The sequence below is a fragment of the Vidua chalybeata genome, chromosome 4 (assembly GCF_026979565.1).
Source record: "Vidua chalybeata isolate OUT-0048 chromosome 4, bVidCha1 merged haplotype, whole genome shotgun sequence".
NCBI lineage: Eukaryota > Metazoa > Chordata > Aves > Passeriformes > Viduidae > Vidua > Vidua chalybeata.
The window spans coordinates 15,562,452-15,589,863 of record NC_071533.1 but is presented as its reverse complement, the minus strand read 5'-3'; the positions used below and the strand labels follow the sequence as shown (position 1 = coordinate 15,589,863).

Here is a 27,412-nt window from a genome sequence, read left to right as displayed (position 1 = left end):
ATGCAGATCCCAGCACAGGGGTGCAAACCATCTAGGACCAGGCAGGTCATCCCCATGCATAACTAACTTCTGAAGCCTCAGCTAAAGGGTTGACATCGCTTTTTATCTGCACAACAAAACAGTAGGGTAAGTGTATTGTTTTCTGAAATGTTTTGACATTGTCTGTTCTACAAACTGTCATATACAAGACATTTATGTAAGCTCTTGATTCTGCAACTTAACGGATGTTTATATTTTTACTTAGTCGGAAATGCACCTTCTTTAAAGATGCCAGAGGAACTCGTTTCACTCCTCAGATTCTTTATTACATTAAGAAATTTCAAAATGTAACATTTCTGAAAACATAAACCAAGATGTAAATTAAAATTAGTTTGGAATTTACATCTTGTAGTATAGTGAATAGATGTGAGAAGGCCTATACCACTGACACTGATTTTTGCTGAAGGATTTATGTAACCAACTCAAAGTCCATTCCTTTGAATTTTCTATCCATCAAAACATGTCCTAACATCTGTCTGCAAGCAAGAACTGCCAGTGCATTTTGCAGTGCAGTATTTCTCAGTCAGAAACCCCTGACTTCACTGTTCAGCCTAACAGGCTGCTGGAAATGAAAGTTGGCCAAACTGTGTGCGCTGGCTCAACAATATAAAAATGTGTTGTTTTTTTTGCAGCAAGGAAAAGTCATATCAGAAAATCACAATGTTATCAGAGTCTGCCCTTGCCAAAGAGAGGAAAGAGCAAGCAACAGCCATTATGGATGAAATACACAGAAATGGTATAGCACTGAACTCAGCTTACTGCATATGCAATGTCCTCTAGCCCTCCCTAATACATTTTTTTAATCGTAGAGTTTAACTCTCTTACAGCTTTGTCTCTGGGTGTTTTGCCATAAATAATCTTGTGGGAGTATCATACTGCCTATGGTAACTAATCCTTTTGTAGTTGCCTCTTTTCATTTGAAAGCTATTTTCAGATGAACAACTGCTGTGGAGGAATGAAGTAATCTAACAGCTGATGTACATTCTGCTAGGATAGCCTTTCAGAACATTATTTGGGGTTAATAACATGACTTCATTCCACATTAAAAGGCTATCATCTAAGAAACATAATGATCTGTACCCTCTTGGTTTGTTGGGTTTTTTTTTTTTTTGCTCTGTTTCACTTTGCTTTTTTATATAAATGATAAAAACATTTGAAACAAATGTTCACATCTCCATTACTCTCAAATCTTGTCTTTGTAACTAACACAATTTACTAGCATTTGTCACTCTCTCTAATGCAGAGCCACCAGTTAATCTTATTTGAGAGAAATTTTACTTCTCTGTAGTTGCACTGATGAAAATGCAGGCACTTTTTGGAAAGTTGTTTGATTTTCTGAAACAGGTTCTTGAAGGTATGCTTCTAGCATGACACCTTAAGAAGCAATTAACTCCATTGGAAATACAAATATGCTTGGCTTTCATTAGACGTGTGCTGGATGCTTTTGGAGAGCCTTCCAATCCTGCCTATGAAGTCTTTTTTACCATCTACATAAAAGATCAATTTTCTAAAAGTGATAAGCACCCCACAAGCCTCACTGCAAGCACAGGGAGCTGCATTAATATTTAGAATTTATGAAAGTTATACCACTTTCATGGGATGAAATATTGAACATGGAATTCCAGTTTTGAAAACCTTTTGTGGGCTTTTTGTTGAACTTTTGGATGGTTTCTGCACTCACTTGATGATCATTGTGCTTGCATGAAGAGTAGGGTGAAAGACTTAAGAATTTTTAGAACAAGAAGCTACAAATTTGCCTGGTCCTACTCCTTCTGATATTTCCAGAGCTTTTTTTCCTGAAGTTTCTATTCCTAAACAAATACCTCTTTCCTGTTTCAATTCTCCACTGAACATGCCCAGTCTGTCCTTCCAGATTTAATTACAACCCCGGGTTCTTTTTGGTATTGTAAACCCAAGCACTACATGTGCCTGAAATAGCCTGTAAGCTCTTCAGGGCAAAAGGAAAAAAAAGTCTTTCATATGTTTGTTTGGAACCAGGCATTTCACATGGTAAATGTTGCTACTATTCATAGCAATACTAATAAATGTAGCATACAGCCCTTGAAATCATTGGCGTATTTGGATAATCTGTGCTGATGCTTAACATTTGCCTCACATAATTTTCGCCTTTATTATTTATGTATGATCAGATTTGCTGTCAAGATTTATACTCATAGTTATGGCAGCTTATCGTGCAAGATATGCTATGTGCCCACTGAAGGCAATTCTAACTCTTGGTAAAACTCTATTTTTGCCTCTTCTTCGGGTGCTAGAGATATTTATATGTTAACAAAAAATGAAAATCCATGAAATGGGTGTGATAAGAGACTGAAATTTGTCACTGTACAAGCTCAGTGAAGCCAGATAGAAAAGTGAAGGATAACCAAAGCTGTGGTAACACAAAGTATAAGCCAGTTCTTTGGGACCAGATTTGAACAAGCCTTGGAAAAACCATGGAGAAATATTGCATTTAATTGACTAGATTTAGCTTAACTAATTTTTGACATTTTGTTTTGCCCTGAATTGTTAATTCAATTAGCTTAATTTGAGATCTAGAAGGTGAAATGCTGTTTCTCTGGGCTTGGAATTACTATTCCTAATGACAGTCCTGTAACTGGTAATTACAACAAAACTACATGTACAGTTCCAGCCAGACTCACAGCCCTGTGAAACTCTCCACTGCTAACACAGGTACACAATAACAGAAGGCTCTGTTACAACATAACACAAACCCTAGCACCTTGGAATGGTGTAAGCATTCCTACTCCACTTTTATTTCAGACCCTTTTTATTATAATGCTTTCAGGTAAACAGTGACTCTCCACTTCCTTGTTAAAAGATATTCATAGCAGGAACAGTTGTTGGTGGACTCCAAAACCAGCCAAGTTTTCTGCCAGTGTCTGAGATCACCAATCTCTGGGCAAGACTGGTGAAGACTGAAAGTCCATCTCTGCTGTTGGCTTGTGGGACAAGACATTTTCTCATTTTTTAGAGAAAATGGAGACACCATAAAATGCTGCAACAGTAAACTTTCTTACAGTCTCAAAGAGAAACTGCATGAGTAAATCAGTGGGTGCATTTAGCGACCTCCTCAAGCCCTTGGTTTGTCACTGGCAGACTTGGACTAATCAGAACATTTCTAAAAATACTTGGTAAAGAAAAACTTGGATGTATATAAATATGTATGTTTAAGGAAGCCCTTGGAGTTCATCACTTAAATCCCACGTCCAGTTCTATATTACTTCTTAAATGCATTCATCAGTATCTATGTGATTAACTGTCTTTCCTGATAGACTTAAAAGATCTTATTTCTGATACTACAACAAACACACTTTCTAATATTTATCATTAAAGTTTCTAGTCCAGATTAAGGTATTTAGAAGATTGTAAACTGAAGGATTAAAGGAATATTAGGTAGTGTATGCAGGAGGGACTATATAAATCATATTTAAATACAATCTGCTGTGATTTTAAGCACAGGACAAGAAGGACTTGGCAGAAGCAAATTAAAGAAATTAAGCTAAAAGGTTAATATTAGGATTAAACTATGAATTAAACTTTCAATATTATTTATCAATATCCATCTATGACATTAATGTTCTCTTTCTATCATCCCCTAAATGTCCTCCTTCTCTCATTCTCCATCACCTTATCTGCACTGACACTGAAACTATCCCTAGACACATCATAAAGCTAGACATGATTAGATTTTAGTTGGCAAGGAATTCAAATGAACTTTACACTTGTGATTTTGGGATGCTGCCTGGATACACAAGAGTACTGTAACTGTGGGTTACAAAGTAGTTTGGAGCCTACAGTTAACATTAACAAGAACAGTGTGTATGTAAGGGAACAGCAAGGCCCAAAATAGACAAGACCCAGCATGTCCCAGAAGAATCCCGAGTGCTTTGGACAGAGCTCTGCAATTGCCTTGGCTCCCTGGTCTCTGAGGATGTGCACGCTTCCCATTCTGTGTACAGAATAGGACATAGAAAAAAGCTTTTCTATGTGAAAATGTTGCTGAATTGTGGGGTGAATTTCTTACTTCTTGCTAATATAAAACCATACATCAGTCTCTACCCTGGCAATCATTTTGAGAAATTATAAAATCAAAATATGACTTGAGGTCTAAATTTCAGGCCACGGGCCAACAACCAGTTATCTCCATGTCAGAGCCAAAATCCCACCACTATCAGCCACTGATAGGGATACACTGGGCAAGCTGAGTTATTTTCTCCCATGTTAAGAACTCTCTGTTTTGTAACTAGCTCTTAAATAACATGAGGTTGTTAGGATTCTTTGCACACACTATTTTTAAAGCAGAAGTGCACAATCCATCTCATGATCCAGTTAACTTGCTCTTCTTCCACTGAAATCCACTGCAAGCATTCAGTTGAAATTGGTATGAACTGAAATGGATCAACAAGGGTGGACTCCAGGGCCCATCTACTTGTTTGATTTACTACGTGGAAAACTTGTCCATCCAGCTTCAGCTAAATATTTAATATATCTGTCTCCATTAAGTTTTCCTAAATGTCAGCACATCACATTCTTTTTCCAACATAAAGTTACTAGACACATTCCAGGCTGAACATGCCATTTACTAAAAACAAAACCCTTCATATGCAATATTGACTTTGGAATTAGGTACCTTCTGAAGCTAATTAATTTGTAATGTTAATTTTAAACTGGGCCTCCTGTCTGCTTACTCTGATAGCAGGATATGTATTATGTATAATTTGTCCTCATTTCATTTTAATGTATTAAAATACATGTCAAAGTTCAGAATTTTAAATCCTGGAGACCATAAGAATATGTGAAGCATAGCATGTCCTATTATTGTTATATTTCTTGAATTCTGCAATGCTCTAAGCAAAAACAAATAAATAGAAAATAGTTGCTTCAGTGTTTAGGTTTCTGTGTTCTAAGGTTTAAGTTTTATCTCTAGGTTGAGGACGTTCAGTGAGAGTTCAGTCACTAAGCAATAGCTCGCTCATCCCAGCTTGCAGAACACCACCATGAAGATGCCAATAGGAATTCTGACATTCAAAATTCTTTGTTTTCAATCTTGATTGATCACCCCTTCCCTTGTTTATGCATTCTCCTTTTCAAATTACACCGGATGTGAATAAAGACATAGAAGAAATTTTCCCCAAGTAGTGAATTAAGAAATATGCATCCAGTACTTCAGTTTCCTCTTAGAGAGAATAAAACCCAAAAGATCCTAAATGAATCAATTCCTAGAAGCACATTGTAATTCTTTGTTGACTCTCATTTTCCACACCTTGAGCTTTATATTGAAAGTCAGGCTAAAAATATCATTTAATAGAAACTGGTAGGTGTGTTTAAATGGGTTATCTCTTATCTATACAGTGCAGGACACAGAAAGTTAACTGAAGGTTTGATGTGGGAACCTGGGATCAGAAGGAATTTTGTTCCCAGTTTTAGCAGAAGCCAGGTTTTTACTAGCCTGCTATTAATATAGTGTGTAGGACACTATAGACCTGATCTTGATAACAGCTAATTTGGAGCTTGAGGTGCTTATCTTTGAAAATACAGGTTTGTGGTGTTCAATAATCTCCTCCAAAATTTGGGAAGAAGGCTTTATTTCACTAACACCATGTGACACTGTACTATGTGTTAGCTAAATATGCATGAACAAGTTGTTGGATTTCAGGTGCAGACCATGGAGTATCAGACATTTAAGACAAACAGAGGTTTGTACTTACCCGTTGCATTGCAGTGTTACCCACCCTGAACCTTGGAAAAAAGGTCAGCACGCCCAGAGATATCATGGTGGAGGAATTGTCGACACTCAGCAATAGAGGGGCCAGGCTCTTCAAGCGACGCCAGCGGCGATCTGACAAATACACATACGAAAATTATCATTACGTGGCAAACAAGCCAAGAAATGTGAGTATTTTCTAATAACTTCTTAGTGATTCTACATTGGGTTCCTTTGGTGCTCATGATACACATTGTGCATGATTTACTTGTAGTTTCAGGAAAAAGAAAAGCAAAATCCCAGAATGAGGCTAAGAAGAAGTGAGCCAATTGTATTTTATTAAATGAGATCCTATACACAAGAAAATAAATTTACATTTATTTTTATGTGGTATAGCTATTTCCAACGCCTTTGATCAGTTGCTCAACAGACGTTAAATTACACTGGGATAAAATGAGATCCAGTTTGAGCTTTGATAAATCTGCCTTTTTAAAATAAATCCACACAAAAGAAATCCTATTTTAAAAAATCTGAATAACTCCACAGAGCACCCAAGGCTATTAATAAACACTATAATTTAAAAGCCCATCTATGAATACTGTCCCCCCATTTCTCCTTCTATTCACTATTAGAAGCTACACAGATAAATTCTGAGCACACCACCAATCTTGTCAGAATTCTGTATGCAATTACATGATTTTGCTACAGTCTGACAGATCCATTTCCCTCTAGTCCACTTTTTCTCCCCAAAACCACAGAGTACACTTGGTTTACAGTCAGTATGACATTCCAACACATGAAAAAACAATGCCTCTGGCTCCTGTTCCCTCCCCTAAGTGTCTATTTAGCACCGCTGGTGGTGTCTGCATCATCTTTAGGGTTCTGCCTGCCAAAGTTAATCTTTTTAACATACTTCAGGATGACTAGAAAATATTCTGCCTTGATCTTTTTTTGTTGTTACTTCAAGTTTAAACAAGTATTATTTGTTTGCTTTCCTATTCAAGAAACTCTTACTCTAAACCAGTCTATATTTAAATTGCTTTTAGCCTATGTGTCATGGCTAAAATAAGATGTTGACTTCTTATGAGACTCTATATTTATGCAACAATGATTAAGCCTTCAGATGTTTCCTAAGAACCGATATCCCAATAGGAGGGTGGAAAATAACACCATATCATGAATCTCCAGAAAGTGATCTGCACTGAAGTTGTTATTTCTACTACAAATAAAGGAAAAGACAATCCCAAACAAAAGCAGTTCAACAAATGCAGTGAATTTTCAACTGACATGGGAAGAGATGCTTTGAAGAATCAATGCTTTGAAACTCAAAGGGAGAAAACTTGCCAGATTTCTTGACCCTTTGCGTAGCATGCATGCTCTGTCGGGCACAGAACAGCTTCTCGCATCTAGTGACCAAAAAAATGCTCATTTTTGGTTACTTAGACAATGCAAGTGTGAAGGCAATACTCTACCTAACAGCAGCACAGTGTGCTTTAGTATTGTGCATGCTGGAAATCAGATCTGGCTGTAAATTGGAGCACTGGTGCTGCCTCCCCAGAGAATGCCATGCCTGAGGTGCTATTTCTTTGTGTCTGAACGCAGCGTGGAGAGCCCATCCAGACTGTCAGAATGGACGGCCTCAGCGTGGAAGGAATCCCACAGCATGCCCCAATGACACCTCCCAACACACCTGACCCCCGTAGCCCTCCACACCCTGACAACATCGCCCCAGGTAATATGGGAGTCTGCAGACACTGAATACATTCAGTCTTATTGCACAGCAAAGAAATGACCATTTTTAAGGCAGTATCTTCAATAAGGAGATCATGGACTAATACTAGAAATAGACACATTTGAGTCAGGACTTCTCCCAGAAATGTAAAGTGATGCTCTTAGCTGCTTGTGTTCATTTTTAAAAGATCTGATATACCTTTTATACTACTTCTCTCTAAACTGAAAACATATCTTAATATCAAGAGAGACTGCTCCTATATATACAGGTCTTAAAAATACTGAGAAAGAGATCCTCTGATTTAAAACCACATTAATATATTGATTTTTCTTTGTCAAACCATTGTTTCCAACATGTAACACCCTGTTTAACAGTCAGCAAGCTATCCATTGTAGTTTAATTATCCATAAATGTAAATCTGAAGCCACTAAATTTTGCTAAAACCCTTTAGAGAGGAGTAACTTTGAAAGGAATTTGGCTCTGGCTGCATAAACAATTCTTTTTTAAATCCTTAACTGTGAGGGTACTGTCGGCTTTATTTAAAGGAGTGAGTTACAAGAAGGCCTTATTTTGTATTCTTTAAAGACTAGAGAAGGCTAATTTGTTTTAATTAATTTATTCAGTGATATAGCCCTTCTTCCTGTTTATGAATTATCCATGAGCAGACCGTGGTTTTTACAAATTCATTCTTTGTTCAGAATTACTCAATGCACGTTTTGTGCAGACCTTTTCCAGTCCATGTAAACTAGGTCAGTCCTGCTCTCCTGGTGTCGGCTGAGGTTCTGTGCATCCTTTGGCCAAACACAATGCAAACAGAGGTAATTTCCATTGCTAAGGCATGATACAAATCTTCAAGCCTTTCTTTAGGCAAAAAAGGTCTGGTCAGAGTAGATATTAAGCCACAGGGAGGTTTAAGCTTGTAGAATAAAATAGCATTCTTTTAAAGACCTAGATGTAGATGCACCTGTGGAAAATTTCACTCAAAGAGGTAGAATTATCTTACTTTTAATCAGCAGTCTGTTTTTAAAATATTTTTGTTAATTTAACCCAAGGACTAAGTACTCTCTGTTTTCAAACAAAAGCTTACAATTGAAACAAACTTATAAAAAACCAAAATAAACTCAGCCTCAAAAGATGTTGGAATACTTTGGAGGAGTTATCTGCCTAAAAGGCTACAAATTTACCCTGCCAGATCTCTGTTTCTGTATAGCAGTGGCCTGGTGACTTGACCCAACTGTTCATTTTAACTCACTGAGAAATTCTGCTGTGTTAGTTCCTGCTTGCACAGGATGGCGGCAAGGAAGCAGAAACCACAAAGAATCACTATAATTATTTTACCTTGATCACATTGCAGGATATTCTGGACCACTAAAAGAAATTCCTCCTGAAAAGTTCAACACTACTGCTGTGCCAAAGTATTATCAGTCTCCCTGGATAGAAGCCATTAGGGATGATCCAGAACTGCTGGAAGCTTTATATCCTAAACTTTTTACACCTGAAGCAAAGCCGGAACTGCCTGACTACAGGAGCTTTAACAGGTAATCCTGAATGAACACTGAATTTTACTGACCAGAGGAAAATTACTATGAAATAAAATGTTTCCACCAGCCTTAAAAACCCTACCACCTGTGTTTGCAAGTGTATGCATAAACGTGAACACACACAGTGATTACAAGTGGTAAACAAGAGCATTAAGGAGCAAATTAGTCTATCCCTAAAGTATGGGCTCAAACTCAAACTGTAGAACTAGGAACAGAAGATAAATTGCTAAAAATATTGAAAGAAAGAAAGTAGCAGAATCCAGTGCCCAGAGAAGCTGCAGATGCCCATTGCTGGAGGTGATCAAGGCCAGGCTGCATGGAACTCTGAGCAACCTGCTCTAGTGAAAGATCTCCATGCTCATGACAGGTCAGCTGGAACTAAATCATCTTTGAGGGCACTTCCAACCCAAGCCACTCCATGATTCTATGATTCTGTAATTCAGTGTACTCAGTAAATGGGAAATATGAGCTTCAAATTCCTTTCAGGATGCCTGTTGTTGACTTCAGTAGGTATGGTATTGTCAGATCTCTCAGTCAGAACTTTGTTTCTAAGTTGTATAATGCAAACTAGCTTTTTCTATTTCTTTTTTTAATACAACTCACATGGTTTTGTTTTAGGCAATGATGGTGCAATGAACTTTATCCCACAACCAATCCCTCGCACTAAATAGCAAGAAGACTTCCTCTTTTATTGCAGTGTAACATTTTTTATATATTTGACAACCTTCAGCAACAAATTAACAGATTAAACATTGTTTTACTTACATAGTAACTAGTGTATCAGGGCTTTCAGTAGAACTTCTAGCTATATGGACAACACTGGGTTTTTAAAGCTTTAAAGCAAATTCTTACTCATGTCTTTTGCTTTCTTTCATTCCATTTACACTATTTTTATTTACTGAAGTACTGGACAACCCTGCTGAGTTCCAGACAGCTGAGCCAAACCCAAACTCCTCCTCAAAAGGCCAGGCAGCAATCTATTGAAAAACAAAATTGTTTGTGGCAATACAAACTTAGAGAAATATACCACAAACATCACTTGTGTTCCTGATGTTGATGTGGGCCTCAACTATGAATGCAAGGACTAAAACATTACACAATTCAACATCAAAACTGGCACTGCAGACACTGCATTAGTTCTGATTTCCTAGCAGCAATATACATTGCCATGTTAATAACTCAGTCTGTGTGGCACACTCTTCTCAGCAGATAAAATAGCAAATGCAAGTCAGAGATGTGCCACAGCTGCCAACATCAGAACAGTAACAATAAGCAGTTTATGTACTGTGCTTATTGTAACCTAAAAAAAAAAAAAAAAAAAAAAAAAAAAAAAAGCGCCCAAGAAAAAATGCTAAAGATACAAATGCATGGAGAAAGAATCAGTTCTCCCTCTCACAAGAGGTGCTAGTCATTATTGTGAAGGACAGCATCAGTCAGGGCACAGAGACTCCATTAACAGGGATATCTGTCTTGAGATGGTGTCTGATGGCTTCTTTGTGGATTTAAAGGCTGTCTCTGTGGCCCTGTGTTCTGTTAGCTGGCCTCTTCACAACACTATTTGGAATTCTTTCTATGTGGAGTTTCTCTGTGTATGACGTGGCAGAACTGTGGCTCACCAGAGTCCAAATTTCTTGAACATATGTGCATTCTTATAAGGGAAAAGTCAATACTCTTCCTTGTAACTGCCATAAAAACCTAAAATTTGGCACATAAATCCAAAACCAGACTGTGAAACCGGTAAAATTCAACCCAAAAAATATATAAACATAGTCCACCACAATTCTTCTTCTCATGGGAAAAAACCTGATATCCAGTAGAAAAGGATGCCTGGTAGCCCTAGAAAAGCTGTTACATGTTACAGCCAGACATATGTTTTCTAGCAGACTCAAAAAGAAATTGAGAATTTGAAAAATTAAAATTCAAGATACTCATCTCTTGGAGAGGATTTTACAGCCATGACTTAGATGTCTACACTCCCAAAAATGCACAGGAGAGTGTTTGATGATGGGATTAAAAGAGCACACTGCCATGCCAAGCTATCCAACAGAAGAAGATTACCTGGACTCCTGTGCCTAGATCCTACTAAGTCATTCTGTGCATCTAGGTCACAGCATCCTTGGCTTGCTTAATTGCAGTCTTGGAGAGAAAGCAAATGATACTGTATTAAACAATTTAAGTGTGATATAATGGCACCATTTCGTTATCAGCAAGGGTAACTATGTAGGCTTTCCATCTTGCTTCATCATCCAGTAAAGTGCCGTTGTGTTTGCTCTCCTGCAAAGCGCTGCTACAGTCACCATTAGTCAGGAGGGGGTGTGGTTAACAGCAAGTGTGAGCCATAGGATTCCCAAAGGGAAATGGGCCTGGGATCACTCCCGGTTCATTCACTGGTGTCTGTAGAAATGGCACTCAGACTTTACAAATAATTTCAGGCTCCTTTCAGCTTTCCTTGTTACACAACAAACTGGAAAATCAGCACAACCTGAGCACGTAGGGATGTCTGATGTATTGGAACTGAAGAACACATTCACAGCTAAAAGTATCTTCAGCACTAAACAGCATCCAGATTTTTTCCCCCACTGTCCAGCAGTGAAGAGGTGACTGTGGACCCTGCAGCAGTGCAATTTTTATAACACTAAGGATTTTTTAAAACAAATAAGGAATTCATAGAGTTTTTTTTTTTTTTTTTTTTTTTTTTTAATTTAGTATTCATTTTAAGCTGCAAGGACCTTGCAGTGCTGGCAGGTCACTGGAGGAAGAGCTGTGGAAGCAAATATCAGGAGGGTTTGTGCTGCGAGGCAGGCCTGTCTGTGAGACAGGCAGCAGTGCCCTGACAGCACAGCACTGGGCAGAGGGGAATGACCACACAAGAGGGACTCTGACCACACTGTGCATACCAGGCTACTCTTTCTCCTCCTCAGAGATAAAATGAATCTGTGCTAGCAGAGAAAAGCAGCAGAACAGACTATGCCATCTGGCTTCTCTTTGAGATTCATTCCTATTAGGATTGAAGAAGCATTTACTAGTGAAAAAATTTCTTGTCTCTTTAACCAGTGTGGAAGCACCAAGTAATGAAACTGTGGGAAGGCAGCATGAATCTGCATTTGCTAAGGAGTTTATAATATTACTTAAATTAGTACCTTTATTCCATTTGCTTTCTTGGAGCTGGAGAAAATGTCAAAGATAGGATTATGAGTAACATACAAAGCACCACATCTTACTCACATAGGACAAGCAAGTCAGACTAGTTCTGCCACTCCTACTAGATAAATTCTGCTTTCTCAATTCCCAAAGACTACTCTTTCAAAAGCACTGCAGGAATTCAGTCCATCTGGACTGGGCTCTGTTTTCATTGATTCATGGATTCTGAAGTCTATTATAAAGTGCTAAGATCCAGAGTCTCACAGGAATTTTGGGTGCTAACTTAAAGTGATGTGAGATTAGTGGGAGCAGGGTGCTAAGCCAGTGAAGCTCCCATGAAGCTCTGATCATTTTGCAGGGTCAAATTCTTTGCTCCTATGTCTCATTTTTTCACAGAATTCATGATAAACAAAATGTTCTATGAATGTTGATCCCATTTTAAAATGTGAAACTCATATTTTTTGTGATTATGTAACCAAAGGTGCTAAAATAATGCAGTTAAAACATTTCTTCAGACTTTTCCAAATCATTAGCTACAAGCAGTCTCCTATGCTGAGACAATATAATATTCAATAAGAAAGACTAAGGTTAAAAAAATTTAAAAAAAAAAAGAAATCCTATTAAAACAACAGGTAAAATTAAACATGATTGTGCCTGCTATTGTTAAATCAAGCATCTACTTTTTAGGAATATGCAGAGTGAATATTGAACAATCTGTTACACTTCCTGGTGCTATTTCCTATGGCTCTGAACCAGCATTTCCACCCTTATGAGCAATGACTGCTGGAATTTTTTAGGCATGAGATTTAGGCTTCTATACAATGAATCAGAGCTCAAGTAGCGCAGCTGATGTGCACACAACAGAGGTCATTACAACATTATGTTGTCAGACAAGTTATTGTTCACAAGAATATATTTACTGCTGCTGTAAAGGAAAATCAACATCCCTTAGCCTATTACTGTACTGTCCTTTCTGTCAATCATCATGTGCCCCTGCCTATAAGGCAGGAATACAGAGTTCTCTGAGGCCAGACTTTGTATAGCAACTACAGGGAGGTATTTTGCTACAAAAGATACTTGAATTTCTAAAGAAAGCCCTCCTGTTTCTGTTACATACAGGAATATGCTCTATTTAAAACCCATAAATACTACAAAGAGGATGTTTCAGACAACAGAATTGTTTGCAAATTACACAACTATTATAATTCTGTTTATTTTGATTATCCCTTTAATATACACATCAATGATAATTAAACATCACAACAATGTGAGAATGTGTATCGTAATTAGAGCAGCAATTAAAACAATATTTATTATCCGGTGAGATGTAGATCACTACATTCATTCTGTGCCAATTACCAAGCAATTATTTTTAATCGGTATCATATGGTATCCATGTTGACATTGTGACCTAGAAGACAGCTCCACAAGAAAAGCTTGATACCACAGGCTTGATACCAACTTTGGACAAATAATTCCCTTTGACCTCAGAAGAGTTTAATGCCTGGACTAGTGCTGCAACATCTTGTCTTACCATCATTTGAGACACATTTTTAGAGCTTAATCTAAAGCAGCGTTCTTCTTTCAGTGAGGGTGCATGCCCAAAGCTTGCATGATTTTTATATCTCCCAGGACTGATGCTTTGGAGTTAACACCATCCCCTTCCATAAATGCTTCTTGTACCAAAATGCAGTGAATCATCCATTTAATGAGAGAGCAGCACTACTTCTTTCATGTCACAGATTCATTTTTCTGAACGAATATCTTCTTTTTGTGTATGTGTACTTCATTCTTAGTACAAAACTTTTCCTGATGAAAATCCTAGACAGATCTTCAAATTATCTCTTTTAGTTTCTGTTGGTATTAATTTCTCTGGGCTTCTGCTATAATACCTGGAGCCACTGGAAATATATTCCATCAAATCTGTTGTTCTGTACCACACACCAAATATACCGAGGCTCGTGAAATTCCATTTCAATAAAAATTCATTTTCCCATGCTATAACATGTCTGTTTTTTGCAGAAACCAGCTGCTCCTGTGGAGTTTGAAAATCTGACACTCTTCACTGGCTAGAATATATCCCAGCAAAGCTATGCAGCTGATCAAAATGCAGAGCACATACCATAGTCTGTTTGTTTGTCCAAAGGAGGCTGGAAGAAGTGACAGGAAAACTCAAAGGGTTTTTTTGCAGTCTGAAACCTGTACATACAGAAGATCAGGGGAGGAATTTGGAAATACTGCTGTTTTAAAGTATTTGCAAATGCATGTAACAGTCAACTCCAGCTTAGTATCCCTTATCTTTCAGTTTCTCAGGCTCACTGCCTGGGGGAAAATCTACATTTAAATAACATGAAAAATACTGGCTGAATAGTGTTTCAAGGTTTAGTTACATAAACATTTTCTTCAGAAACAAAGCTGGCGTATCAAGTCCTCACCCATTCCCTCCTTTCCAGAGCCTGTTGTCTTTGGCTGTTCCTTTCTGCTTCACTCATTAAGCTCCACTCCTCTTCACTTGTATTGCTACAATTGTTCGAGCATACTGATATAAACTAGATTGCTGAAATAACTTGGATTTTGAAGTGCTTCTCTGTTTTGAAAGGTCTTTGTTTAACCCAGATCACACAAGTGACCCAAGTTTATAGCACAACCCACATACATTCTAACTGGTACAACAATATGGTGCTGAAACACAGTGTAGTAGGAGGAACAAGCAGCTGAGGAGAGGAGAAAATGGGGTGAGAAGTTTCTGAACTAATTACTTGCTAGAGAGAATGTGTTGAGCTACAGTTTCAACTTATCACCAACAAAATAAGTTTAGTAACTGTGACTCACCAATTACATGGTTTTCTTGTAATGTCTTTTTCTCTTGGCTTTTCCATCCATTTGAATTTTTTTAAAGGCTGAAAGATCTTAAAGAGAATTCCCCAGAAAACAAACAGAATGCTTTTTTCCAAAGCTTGAAAATGTAAACAAGAAACTGGAACAAAAATCTGTTCTTTTCAGCTTCTGGAAGGGAAAGAAAATAAGTATTTTTAAAATCACATTTAACTTTTATTTCTCTGATATCTACAGAGTTGCCACTCCCTTTGGTGGTTTTGAGAGAGCATCAAAGCTGGTTAAATTCAAGGTACCAGATTATAATATGCTGATGCTAAACGATCCCAGATTCATGATCCTTGCAAACCCTCTTGCTGCCAGAAGATCCTTCAACAGGACTCCCAAAGGATGGACATCCGAGAATATCCCTGTAGTGTTCATTCAGCCTGCGGAACCCAACGCCGTTCCAGAAACAGAGGACCTGTGAGAGAGGCTGTATTCTACATGGTTCAAAATGCTCAAAGCTGCACATCCATGTATTTTTGGTCCAAATATTACTAAAGGCTACTGACAAAATTTTTCATTGGAAGCTGGAGTATAATTAATAATGTGGCATGCAGTGTCTCTTTTCTGGCACCCACTTTCATCTGTAAACACGAGCTAAATAAAGTAACTTGGAAAATATGACGGTGATGTTTTCTATTTGTGTTTACATGTTCTTCTTTTACTTTCTGAAACATTTGCATGTCATTTAAGAGCAGGTGTACCAAGAAAAAAGAAGTGACACTACTCTCAAGCGATTTGAAAGGTACAGTAATTTAGGGGAAACAACCAAGCAAACTCTGGACTAAATGCACCCCAAGTCCTGCCTGCTCAAGATAAGCTCTGAAAAATCAACCTTCTTCCCAAACCCTGCCTTTGGCCCAAGGTAAGAATTCTGTCATTACTTCAGTGACAGCAAGTTCAGGCCATTTTCCTCCTTTCTGACTCTTCCTCAGCTGTTATGATGCACATCAGTGCCTGTGTCACCTGGATTTGTTTACAAAAACTCAGTAAATTTGGCAATGACAAGGATTACATACTGGGATGAAAAAGTACAGCGGTATTTCCTGGATGTCTAGAATGTTTGTATTATTCACAACTAAAAAGCTGAGCAATGACTGGTTATGTCAAACATACAAAAATAGTATCACCAAGCTCTGTTACAACAGTTTTTCTTACTAGAAGGAAATTTCATAGACCTTTTCCCCTACATCTATACTGGGACTTAAAAGCATGAGAGAGTCCTTGCTCTTGATATACTAACAAGCTCTGATATTTTATAAATATCAGTATACATGTTCTTCAAATGTCATTTCAAGGCAGGTAGTTGGCAAAGGAAATTTTGCCGTCCATTTTCTTTCATTTACTTTCTCATACAATTTTCATAAATAAATGTACAAGTCCTGAACAAATTTAGGAAATAAAGAAATAAATTAAAAAAAAATTCACCTCAGTGACTGAGAACACTTTCCTAGAAAGGGATTCATTTGGGGATCTTAACACACATTGTACAACCATTAAATGGACAAGGACAAAATACGAATTCTTCAAAGTTAAAGATGCAAGATTAAAGAAAAAAACTATGGTGAGGTGTAATGCAAACAAGTTCTGGAGGAATTAGCATTTTATTAGCATTCATAAGGCTATTTGATGAGAAATATAAGAAAACTGATGCATAGCACATACACAGTGAGGACTGTAAGAAGGGATACATCAATTTTACTGTATTCTCTGTAAAAACAACCTATACATACAGAGCATGCCACTTTGCTTCTTACACAGCACACATAATGGCAACTTTAGTTTCCCTATTTATCCGTGGATCCACTGGAGCAGAACGGGCTCAGGAGTCACTGAGCCTGCTATGGACATGTTCAGCCGATGGTCCGAACAACAGAAACTACCGACAGTCCTTATGTTCTGTCTGACACTTCCCAAAGGAGCTGTGGCACCACAAAACCGGGAGCTCTGATTCCCCTCTCAGCTCAGGCATTAGCTGCAGAATAGGAGCCCTGTGCCTCCTGCTCCCAGCTCTGCCACCAGAGAGCCACAAGCACGGCAGCCCATCGCACGGGCCAGAGCGCTCCGTGGAAGCCCCACTGGCAGGGAAGAGTCTGCAGCCACACCATTCAACCTTCCCGTACCAAGGGGCTTGTGCCAAACCACCTGCTGGGAAGAGGCTATGCTAAACTTCTGAGCCATGCCTGGGAAGGGTCTGGGAGAGTGCTCATTGGCAGAGGGAGGGCTGTGCAATGTGCTAAGCATTCAACAGCATGCAGGAGCCAGTGTCAGTGTCCAGGAATGTTCCCTGGCTGCATCAACCTGGATGGAGCCTCATTGTGCAAGTCCCACTGCAATACACAAATCCCTCTGCCAAAATCGTCTCGGTGACCTCAAAGGAACATCTCTTGGTAAGACTGGGAATTCAGAAGTCCATTGTTACCTTCACTGGGTTTTAGGACCTGCATTTTTTTTTTTTGACTGTTATATTGCACTTGAAATGTATCCTATAACTAAAGGAAAGCTGCAGGGGGGCTCCTAAAGACTTCTTTAACAAATTCTTGTAACAAATACAGCTGCAAGGACAGATTGAATGGGAAAACAGACAAGTAAGATTTACACAAACAGAAACACGATCAAGTTCATAAATATTTCAGGAGATGTGCATTTAACATCATGTACATTTTATCACAAGATACATCTATTTGCTTCAAAAAAAGAAAGGCACTGAAGGGTATGGTGAGAAGTCAGAAGTATGGTGAGAATAAATATATAATAAAAATGCCTAAAAGTTTTAGTTCCCAAAGGCTTTTTTGCCTCATTTTTATTTACATTAAGGTACCCATTGGAGCAGTATAAAAGGAACTCAAAAATTCATTTAAATATTTTCACTAAAAATGTGTTGAATTGAGAAAATAGCTTTGCTATTTCCCAGTCTATACTAAATACCCTATGATCACAGTATGTAAAAAATAAATAAAAGATGTACACTCCTAAAAAGCTCCATGACTATAAGGGATTTTTAAAACACATGACCTTTAAACCTTTTTTTGAAATGAAAAATCAGGGTTCATGGCCTGTACTGTCTGCTCTGGAGAGAAAAAAAATTAACCACATGCTCCCTTCTCAGAAGTCTTAAATATGTCAGCATGTCTTGGCTGCTTTGCCTCCTGCATTATCCATACAACTGACAATTGTGGAAATAGATTATTATTCTATTGTCTCAAAGTATCCCTGTGTTTAAATTAATTTAACACACATTGTCTCAAGCAGAAGCAGGAAAAGCACACTGGAAACAGAATTCTACTCCAAATGAAATCAAACAAAGGTTTTGGCACTGCCCTCTGTGCAGACAGAACTTCTACATCGTATTTATTTCATCTCAACATGTATTTGTAATCAGAATTTATACTGTGTGTTCAGCATCAGAATGGATGTTATGGATTACAGAGCTGTAATCCATAACTATGTAGGTAGTTTGTTTTGCGTTTTTACATATGTTGAAGTGCTAACAACCCAATCATGCCTTAGAAATACTCTGGGAAACTGCATGGAAATGCAGGGGAAAAATGAGCCCGTATCTAATTAGATCTCTTTAAAATTATTTTCAGACCAGACATGAATAATCTGCACTCTACCTCAGCTCTTAGGTGGCCTTACTAACCAGCACAAAATATTCTGGGCAGCACCTAAACCAAGACGATAAAACAGACTTCCTGAAATACATTAAGACTGTGGAGCATAAACCCCCATATATGTTAGATTAGAGTTTTTCATTGTGAGGCCCATAAATTATAAGCAGACTAGAGAGAAACACCAGAAGATCCCTATAACGCTGACAAGTCACATAGCTCTGGCTCCTTCATTATTTCCAGAGGCTACATACTGTTCAAAACCAAATAAAAAGTGATCTAAATTATTTATAAATAGTATGTTTGCCATAGAGCTGTTATGTAACTGGTTGTTAGAATATAGATTATAAAAAAGTTACGAAATGCTGTCAGAATACTGATACAGTTTAAGAAACAAAAAATTGCATATCAAATGCTCCTACTAAAAGGAAATAAAAAAGCCACTGAAAGGGTAAAATCCTTTCAAGGAAATAATGCATTATTTAAAACAGCCCGCAGACTAAGTGTTCAGAGCAAGGAAAAACTACTACAGAGCTCTAACCCTTCTCTCAAAAAAAAAAAAAAAAAAGAAGTTATCATGGTTTAAGAGTACAATAGAGGAGACTCAGAAGACAAAAAGACAAATAAAACTATACTGCAAGGACACAGTAATTAAACTATCTCAACACAAATAAAGGAGGTTATGACAGAGGCCTCCACAAATGGTATGGAAAAGATGATGAGGGAACAATAACACAGGAAAAAAACTGGCTCTTAATAAAATGGTAAGGAACCAACTTGAAAATTAACAGAATAATTTTTTTTACAAAACTGCCTAGTTGTGGAACCTGGTGCTATAAGATTCTATGGGTCAAAAACTATTAATAACTTCAAAATAGGATAAACAACTTCATAGGGTAACTATGCCTATTACGGATAATGGCTACTATGGGATCTGCACCTGGAACATAGGAAGTGTGTAAGAATGATCACCCCACACTTACCCCATTTTTTTCTATAAATATCTTCTACTGGGCACTGTCAGACATCTGGGAAAGAAGGGCTTGTCAGTCCTATGAAGTACTTTCTGTCTCCCCAAAGCCATATATTAAAGTACCATGTCAATTCTAGCTCGTGCCGTTAGTACCATGTTCATTAATTTACATCAAAATATCCATTAGGAGAGCAGGAGAGCAAAGTCAATTCCAACATGGAAATAGGGACATTTAAATGCAAGCTGGAACGAGAGAGAGACAGGGCTAACTTAAACATCCCACACAGCATATGGGCACTGCAGGGAACACAAAAGCCTGACCTCAGCTACACCTCTGGCTAGACTCCTGATCCTATACAGAGAGCTTGGGTTAGGACACAACATACAAAACTTGTTCCTCAGTTTTCCCTTTAATAAAATAGAAATACTAATGCAAGCTGTATAAACCTTTCTTTTTAATATAGTATGTTTGGGAGTTGGGTTTTTTTTTTCTTTTTTTTTTCTTTTTTTTTTTTGTTAGTTTGGGTTTATGTTTTGTTTTGTGTTTGTTTTGGTTTGGGTTTTTTGTTGTTGGTGGCATTTTTTTTTTGTTTTGAATTTCATGTTGAAGAATGAATTTCATGGTAAAAATAAAGAAAGTTAAAAATAGCCTTACATGAGTATATACATAATATTCCTGGCTATGGTGTAAAATGAATGCAAAAAGCATTACAAGTAGAAAAACATTCTACTTTCATTTTACTTGAAATACTGAATTTCATTCTACAATGGGCAGGCAGGCTCTAACTAATAAAAGTATCAACAAACTAGTATTTGATGTTCTTTAAATAAAGATGTAACTTTAGCTATTAAAAAGTCCAAATAACTTCTCTTACTCTTATTTTTGGACAAAACTTTAAACTAAATTCAGGATGAAATCACAACCCTTTTGTTTTCAGATGGAAATTTGATTTCCTGAGAACAGACTATTCATCCAAAATACCTGCCCCAGAATTTGCAATATTTCCCTACTGCACAAAGACACTGTGAGACAAAGTTAAATAACACTTGCAAGAGGCAGAGGATTTATAAATCAATGTAAGAGTGAAAATAAGCCCTAGTATTGTGAGCCAACTATTCTTTCAAAAGCAAATGGAGATTAAAATATTCAATGGTGTTTGTACAAAGAACAGCTTGAACTTTGCCAGTTCAGAGCTGGCTGTACTCATAAGCACAGGAAAGCCCTCAGGCTGCTTTGCATGGAAGGTATAACTTAGAACTGGATTTCTCCAGAGTTCTGAAGGACATATGGACAGTCATCTTCCAAAACAAAAAAGTAAAGAGTTTCAAATCTTGAGGAGATCCTGGGTGCCAGGAGGCTGACCATACCCAGTCCCCACAGGGGAAAAGCTGTCAGCCATGCATAAATCCAGAGTGTATAATTCCATTTCCTTTTCTTTTCAGAAGATTCTCTGCAGAGCCAAGTTAATCTAGGCAAATAGTAACTTGAAACAGTAGTTACTGTGGTCATTACCCTCCAGATTACTGAAAGATGACTATGCAAGATAACTACAAATTATTATAAACAAACATTTGAGGCATGACAGGCTCTTCCTAGGCTGGCCTACTGTACATCAAGGAGCCAAGTAAGGCTTAATTCCGACAGCGAATTCCAGCACTATGTCATTCCTCAAGTTCTTAATGAGAACATTTTGTCTATTTGCTGGCAAAGGTAAAAACAAGAACATGTTGTACAAAAAGGAAGGAAAAGAGCAAGCTGAACTAAAATGGAAGTATCTATTTCCTTTCCAGGTTTTGCAATGATGCAAATCCATTTCATTAAGTCTCACTGCTGAAAAGGAAGCGATACTACACACAGCTCAAAATGAACAGTCTACTTATATTTAGTGATGTCACTTTATCATTCCTTCAGATATGGATTATAAAATAGGCAGAAAGAAAGGAAAATGTGGAAATGGGAAGCGTCAGTGGGATGGAAGCAGTAAAACAGACCAGCAGCTCTAGGGTTCTGAGATGAAGACAGTGCTATTCTAGAATATGTTCCTTGAACAAGGCATTTTCTCTCAGCAATGTTTAGACACCTCGACAGTTAAAAAACTTCCTCTAATTTTCAATCTAAATTTGGTCATACCCATCTTAATTTCTTATTACAATTTTTTTTTTTAATTAATACATGCTTCCTTTCCTGTCACATTTGCTTCAACTGGTATATTCAAAGACTGCAAGGTCTTTTATGTTTCAGTTGTCTGGACTAAAAAATTCAAGTCCTTTTAGTCTCTTGTCCACTCCTCTCATTTAGTAGGGATTTAAAACCTATTTTTACAACTCTTCTAAGTTCAATTTCTTGCATGTGGATTTCCAGATCTGTTCTGTTTTAAGGTGTCACCAACCACATGTACAACACATGGTATTAGTACTGTTTTATGTGTACAAGAAGTACAGGGATGAAATTATTTGTGACTGGATTCACATTTTCCACAGTAGCATCAAATCAGTGACTCATAGCCACTCTGTCTTTGGCTTGCACACCCACTTTTTAAAAATTCTTTCATCTTCCACCCAACAAGCTCTGAGCTTTTATCAGGGAGCCTTTCCCATTAGGCTCTAACACATGACCTTGTACTTTATACTGTATCTCATTTTATTTCTCTATGCCTCAAGCTCATCCAATTAGTTTGGTACGATACCACGCTACAGGAACTGTTTCTCAACTTTGTGATATCAACAGAGCTCATTAGCAAGTTCTAGGTTTTGGGCCAGAATCACTAAAAAAAAATTAAACAATATGAGTTTCAATATCAATTTTCAGACAGAGCTCCAACAACTTCCCCCTGCCATTAATATAATATATTATGTAATATATCACCATATTTTCCTCTGGGCTATTTCTTTGCCCATCTGGCACTTACCTTAAAATTTTCCCATTTCTTTGGTGTAACAAGTTTGTTTATCTAGAAGATCATTTACTGTACCACAGAAAGAAAGCAGGCAAGTCTGTCATGATCTGTCTATGGCAAAAAAAAAAAAGTTTTATCCTATTTACTTCCACAATTTTCTCTAAGAAGTCATCATCACATTTAGATACTATGTTTTAACCCTGTTACATTTTACTTGGGTATAGACTGAGGTGCATGAGGAAGAGACTCAACTCATGTATTTCAAATCAAATCATGCTCAGTTTTTAACCCAGGACAAAATACACAACATTTTTTGCATTCTATTATCTGAAGTATTCAATGTATTTTTTTTCAATGAGACAGAATATATATTATGTAATGTCAGCCACTATATTACTTCTGATTTTATACTCACTAAATTCTTCTCTTTTGTTTTCATTTTACTTCATGTTGGGTTTCACTCTGAAAGTTAAGTTCAACCACAGGAGTGTCTGTATGAATCAGACCCCTCTTTCTTTTCTTTTTCTGTTGCAGACATCCATTCTTATTGGTTTACATGTTAGGAGGAAGCAATAAATGAGACCTGGAAACTTGTAAGAATTGTTGAAGACTGATGCAACACAAACAAAGATCATCATAAAAACCTTATTTTTTTAAGATCATCCAGATGAGGACACAATTTTAAACAGTTGTCAGATATATACGGCACGCACAAAATTTTCTTATACTTTGACTGTTTCAACAACTAACTTTAAAAACTGAAATCCTTTCCTATTTTAGGCTATCCTATTACATTGTTGTTCCACAGAAGTAGATTATTGGACTGGAAACTGGATTATCCAAGAGGAAAAATATTCAGTTGCAAGACTTATGCAACCCCCACCCTTTTCCTTGTTCCTAAAGAATGAAAAAAAATCAAGAATACAGAGACCTTGTTCCAGGCCCATTATCATCAAAAAGTCTGGAAAAGAATGCAAACCAATGTTTCTTTTTCTAAGGGTGAAATTCTAGATGACTTCAATGAAATTGCTTTTGCCACCCCACTGAACACTGTAGCCCTTGAAAGCTACCAGGAAAAATTGTATAGTCAGGCTAATGTACAATGAATAAGAGGAAAATATCTTGTGTTTATTCCTGCACCAACAGGAAGAAAAGTTTAAAAAAGGTGGCTGTGCTCTATGAAAGTGTCCACAGCTAACTGAGGGGAGGAGGAAAAAGATCAAACTTGAGCAGAAAAGTTAGGCAGTTTTTTTTAACCTAGGTAAAATAAACCACCACTTAACACTCCCATTGCTTCTGAAGCCTCACTTTGAGCTTTTAAGATGAAAAAAGCCAGTGATGTCTTTTTTCAGACAAGATCCATTTTCTTCTTTCATTCAGCCTTCTAATGTCCTCAATTTACATGTATAAATTTTAGGCTGTATGCAGGATGTGGGAATGAGATCAATTGGATGAGTAAGCTTCATGTGACTGCCTGCTACAGACTATATGAGGAAAACACTGCTGGAGTGTATTTAAAAGAAATGTTGTGGGAATAAGGTGTTCATTGTAGGGAAGATTTGAGCCCTGAAATGGAGTTAGGTAAAGTTCCCCGTAAGAAAATACATCCTCATGTAGCTTACTGCAAGATGAAGATATATTTTTCATTTGTTCTGCTCTTGTTTTGGATCATTTTGTGGTAATACAGCTGAGCATACAGCCTAGAGCACTTGGGCTAAAGGGCTTCCCTTCAGAAGTAATAGCAAATGCATATGATTGCTATTTGATGTCACAAATAATAAAAATACTATTTACCTTTTCTCTGGTTCTTCTCCACCTTTATGGCACTCCATCCTATCAGGGTGTTTTCCTGAACTCTTGCAGAATTATGCAGAGCACTGAGCCAACCACTCAGCGAAAAAGCACTGCTCCTGAAGACAAGCAAGACAAGCAACTGCAAGAACATCTTGGAGTTTGAAAGATTTTTTTTTTTGGTCCTCTCCAGGCAGAACTGTTTAAACATATGATCTGACAATACCCCAAAGACTTAAAGAATATGGGAAAATCACCTATTCTAAAGTAACCCTTACCTTACTTAATGAAACTTTATCCTGCTACAGCCTAGGCAGAATAGGGCCCAGTGCCCCTGGTATCTTTCAAACCACATTTTCTTCTAGAAGAATGATTCTCTTTATCCTTTTTTTTCCTGAGAAGAGTAGCACAGCCTCAAACAGTCTCTTCAGAGCTCAGTAATTAATTCACAACAACACAATGGCAGTTTCCATCCACTGGAATTAAACATGTTTTTCAATTAAAATGGCATCATCTCAAAAGTGTCTTAAAGTAAATGCTAAATGGTACTTGATCACATAAAAATAGTTTATGATAGGCCAGTAAAACAGACTGGACCATAACAGGCAGTATAGTGTAGTGCTGTGAATTAAATGCAGTGAAAACACTTACAAAGAGAGATTTAACTTATAAAACACACCTCAAATTCTGTATTGGTTTGTGGAATTTTCTGCCTCAGACCTTACACATAATTTTCTAATTTACCTTTTGCAAAATACTCCAGCAAGTACAGACACAGTTCCTGTTAAGTATACAAAGTTGATTTCATATTATTAACAACTTGCAAAAAAGGAGAAAGATCCATGCAGAAGACAAGAGCAGTAATGACAAAACCAATGACTCAATAAAACATTGCTTAACTATTTTTCAAAAAACTACACAAACCTTAGTATTCTACCCTTCCAAGAAGAATTAGAGGAGGCATAATTGTTTAAGAAACATTTGAGCATGAAGAGGATAACTGTTGATTGAAAACTTGTTTGTAAACTTGTTCCAAGCTTTAGGAAGAAATATGAAATAAATTAGAGAACAGGTTCCAGTACAGCTACAGGTATGAAAATATTCATTAAAAATGCATATTAAAATAAAAAGACACAATATAATTATTTCAGAGGAAGAAGACAGAATTTATTTACAGAAAAACCACTGGCAACAAGGTGAGAGATGACCCTGGAACAGGAAAATGGTAACACCAAAATAAACCCTTTTGTGCATATGTAAAACACAGATCTGTAGCTCAGTCACTAATGAAAATGATATGTGATGCCTGCAACACTGAGGAAAAATATTTAATGCAATTACCTTTGAACATTTGGATGTCTCCTAACTATGTTAAGACTTTTCTTTTGGCAGGTAGCTATCCACAAATGTGTTTTACCCTGGAATGGACATGTGCAAACCCCCAATGCCCTGGATGTGCTGAAGTTCCACCTCCTTTTCCTCCCAGCTTGGTGTTTTGTGTCACATCCTGAACGAACCTCCTTCAACCCCTCTCCAGCAAGTTTAGCACCTCTGCAGCTCTCCATCAACTCTCCAGTGTAACAATCTATTGACTGATAATACCAAAGTGTACTCATAAACCCAGAGAAACATTCCTGTGCATCATGCCTAGCACATATCCTGCACTGCCATATGGCAGCAGGAAATCATTTGCCCTGGCAGCATTGTTTTGTACCATTTATTCTAATTTTAACATTTGTCTGCGACCTCATTTAGGGCTTCCTGTGCTGCACCTGTGTCACTCTCTGCCTGAACTGTGTGTGGAAGGCTCTGTTAAGATTCACTGCTAAAGAATCCTAAAATATGCTATAATTAAAGCTCACAGACCACACTTACTCCAGGAGAAAAAAAAAAAAAAAAGGAACAGAAGAAATCAATATAAATCCTAAGAGACTTCTAAAGATTAGTAGTGAAAAACAAATCCGTGCTGAAGAAAGGGCAGAGGCAAACATGAAAAGCAGAGTTCAGGGAAAGCAAAAATATCAAAATGAGGTCATAATCCCACTTTGGGATACACAGATGCCTTTGCTTGACTAGCTTTGCAAAGAAGTAATGCAGGGATCAAGGACTGACTTGACACTATGCAAAACAATGAGCAGAATGCTTTTTATAAGTGTACAATAACAAGATGCACGAACACAAAATTAGATTTTTAATTGCCATGTTAACACACTGACTTTCAACATGTTTTTACCCCTAAATTTCTAGTAAGTATCTCTCAATGAATAGATAACAAAGAACTATGCAAAAAAGTAGAGCCACAATACTGTATGAATCTTAGACCAATGGATCTGATATTCAATTCCCTTTAAAAAAAAAATCACAAATTTTAGGGAAATTTTAAGAAAACAAGAGACAAAAATGGCATCCAATAAAAACTAAAAAGCATCCAGCTAAAACATCCTAATGCTTCAAGAAAAAACATTTTATATAAATCCTGTAGTAAGTAACTTTATTTTGTGAACATGACTCTACAAATTACTGAAAAAATGTGGCTATGTGTTGATCTATCTAGCTATTCGTATATATGTAAGACAAAAGTCTGTAAAATTCAATGAAAATCTTGCCAAAGAATCACCAAATCAAAAAGCTATTGGAAAACATTGGAGAGTGAACCTGCTAAAATCACTTTGTTAGTGGGGTTTTTACAGTGGCAATATAATAGAAGAAACAGTAGCAAAAAGTAATTTGAGGAAAATGTATCCATTTTTTAAAATGGGATACAAGAACAACAAAATGTCGTATTTAAGGCAGTGAGCTAATTTGATACAGTGCCTTGTATTCCACACAGTCATTTTGCAATCTGGATGACCTAAAGTAGATGCAGAAAGGGAACTCAACAGGGAAATAATTTTGTTTAATATTGCAGAAGATACCGCTGAAAAATGGAACATGCTCTGAGGCACAGAAGCACTTTTGCCTTCCTAGAAGACTATCAGAAAGGCAATTGGAAGAGAAAAAATACAAGTTGTATCCATCAGCATGTGCCAAGGATTGATGTTGGGTGTGGTAGCACCTAAAATATCATCGCTAACCTAGAAAT

General features: G+C 37.2%; 1 protein-coding gene and 1 long non-coding RNA gene across 3 annotated transcripts; one reads left to right on the top strand and one right to left on the bottom strand.

Annotated features, from left to right (window-relative positions):
- Window positions 1–15,761, top strand: MYOZ2 (myozenin 2). Of its 2 annotated transcripts, XM_053940918.1 has the most exons (6): window positions 1–126; window positions 672–775; window positions 5,783–5,952; window positions 7,367–7,496; window positions 8,851–9,034; window positions 15,251–15,761. In XM_053940918.1, the coding sequence occupies exons 2-6, from the start codon at window positions 700–702 to the stop codon at window positions 15,480–15,482; spliced, it is 792 nt and encodes a 263-aa protein (XP_053796893.1). In that variant the 5' UTR covers window positions 1–126; window positions 672–699; the 3' UTR covers window positions 15,483–15,761. The 2 variants fall into 2 exon arrangements, with proteins under 2 accessions (XP_053796893.1, XP_053796894.1); XM_053940919.1 differs by lacking the exon at window positions 672–775.
- Window positions 13,376–24,797, bottom strand: LOC128787051 (uncharacterized). The gene is made up of 6 exons (XR_008430548.1): window positions 24,609–24,797; window positions 24,334–24,449; window positions 22,955–23,082; window positions 22,552–22,650; window positions 15,011–15,184; window positions 13,376–14,377 (listed from the first exon to the last, which is right to left on the bottom strand). It is a non-coding gene; the product is annotated as an uncharacterized LOC128787051 (long non-coding RNA).
- Window positions 24,798–27,412: the final 2,615 nt, after the last annotated feature.

Bases quoted from the DNA above. Each gene is read 5' to 3' on its own strand.
- MYOZ2 (XM_053940918.1), top strand. From the start codon at position 700: ATGTTATCAGAGTCTGCCCTTGCCAAAGAGAGGAAAGAGCAAGCAACA. The intron at 5,953-7,366 runs GTGAGTATTTTC...GTCTGAACGCAG, and splicing joins TGGCAAACAAGCCAAGAAAT to CGTGGAGAGCCCATCCAGAC. The intron at 9,035-15,250 runs GTAATCCTGAAT...TGATATCTACAG, and splicing joins GACTACAGGAGCTTTAACAG to AGTTGCCACTCCCTTTGGTG.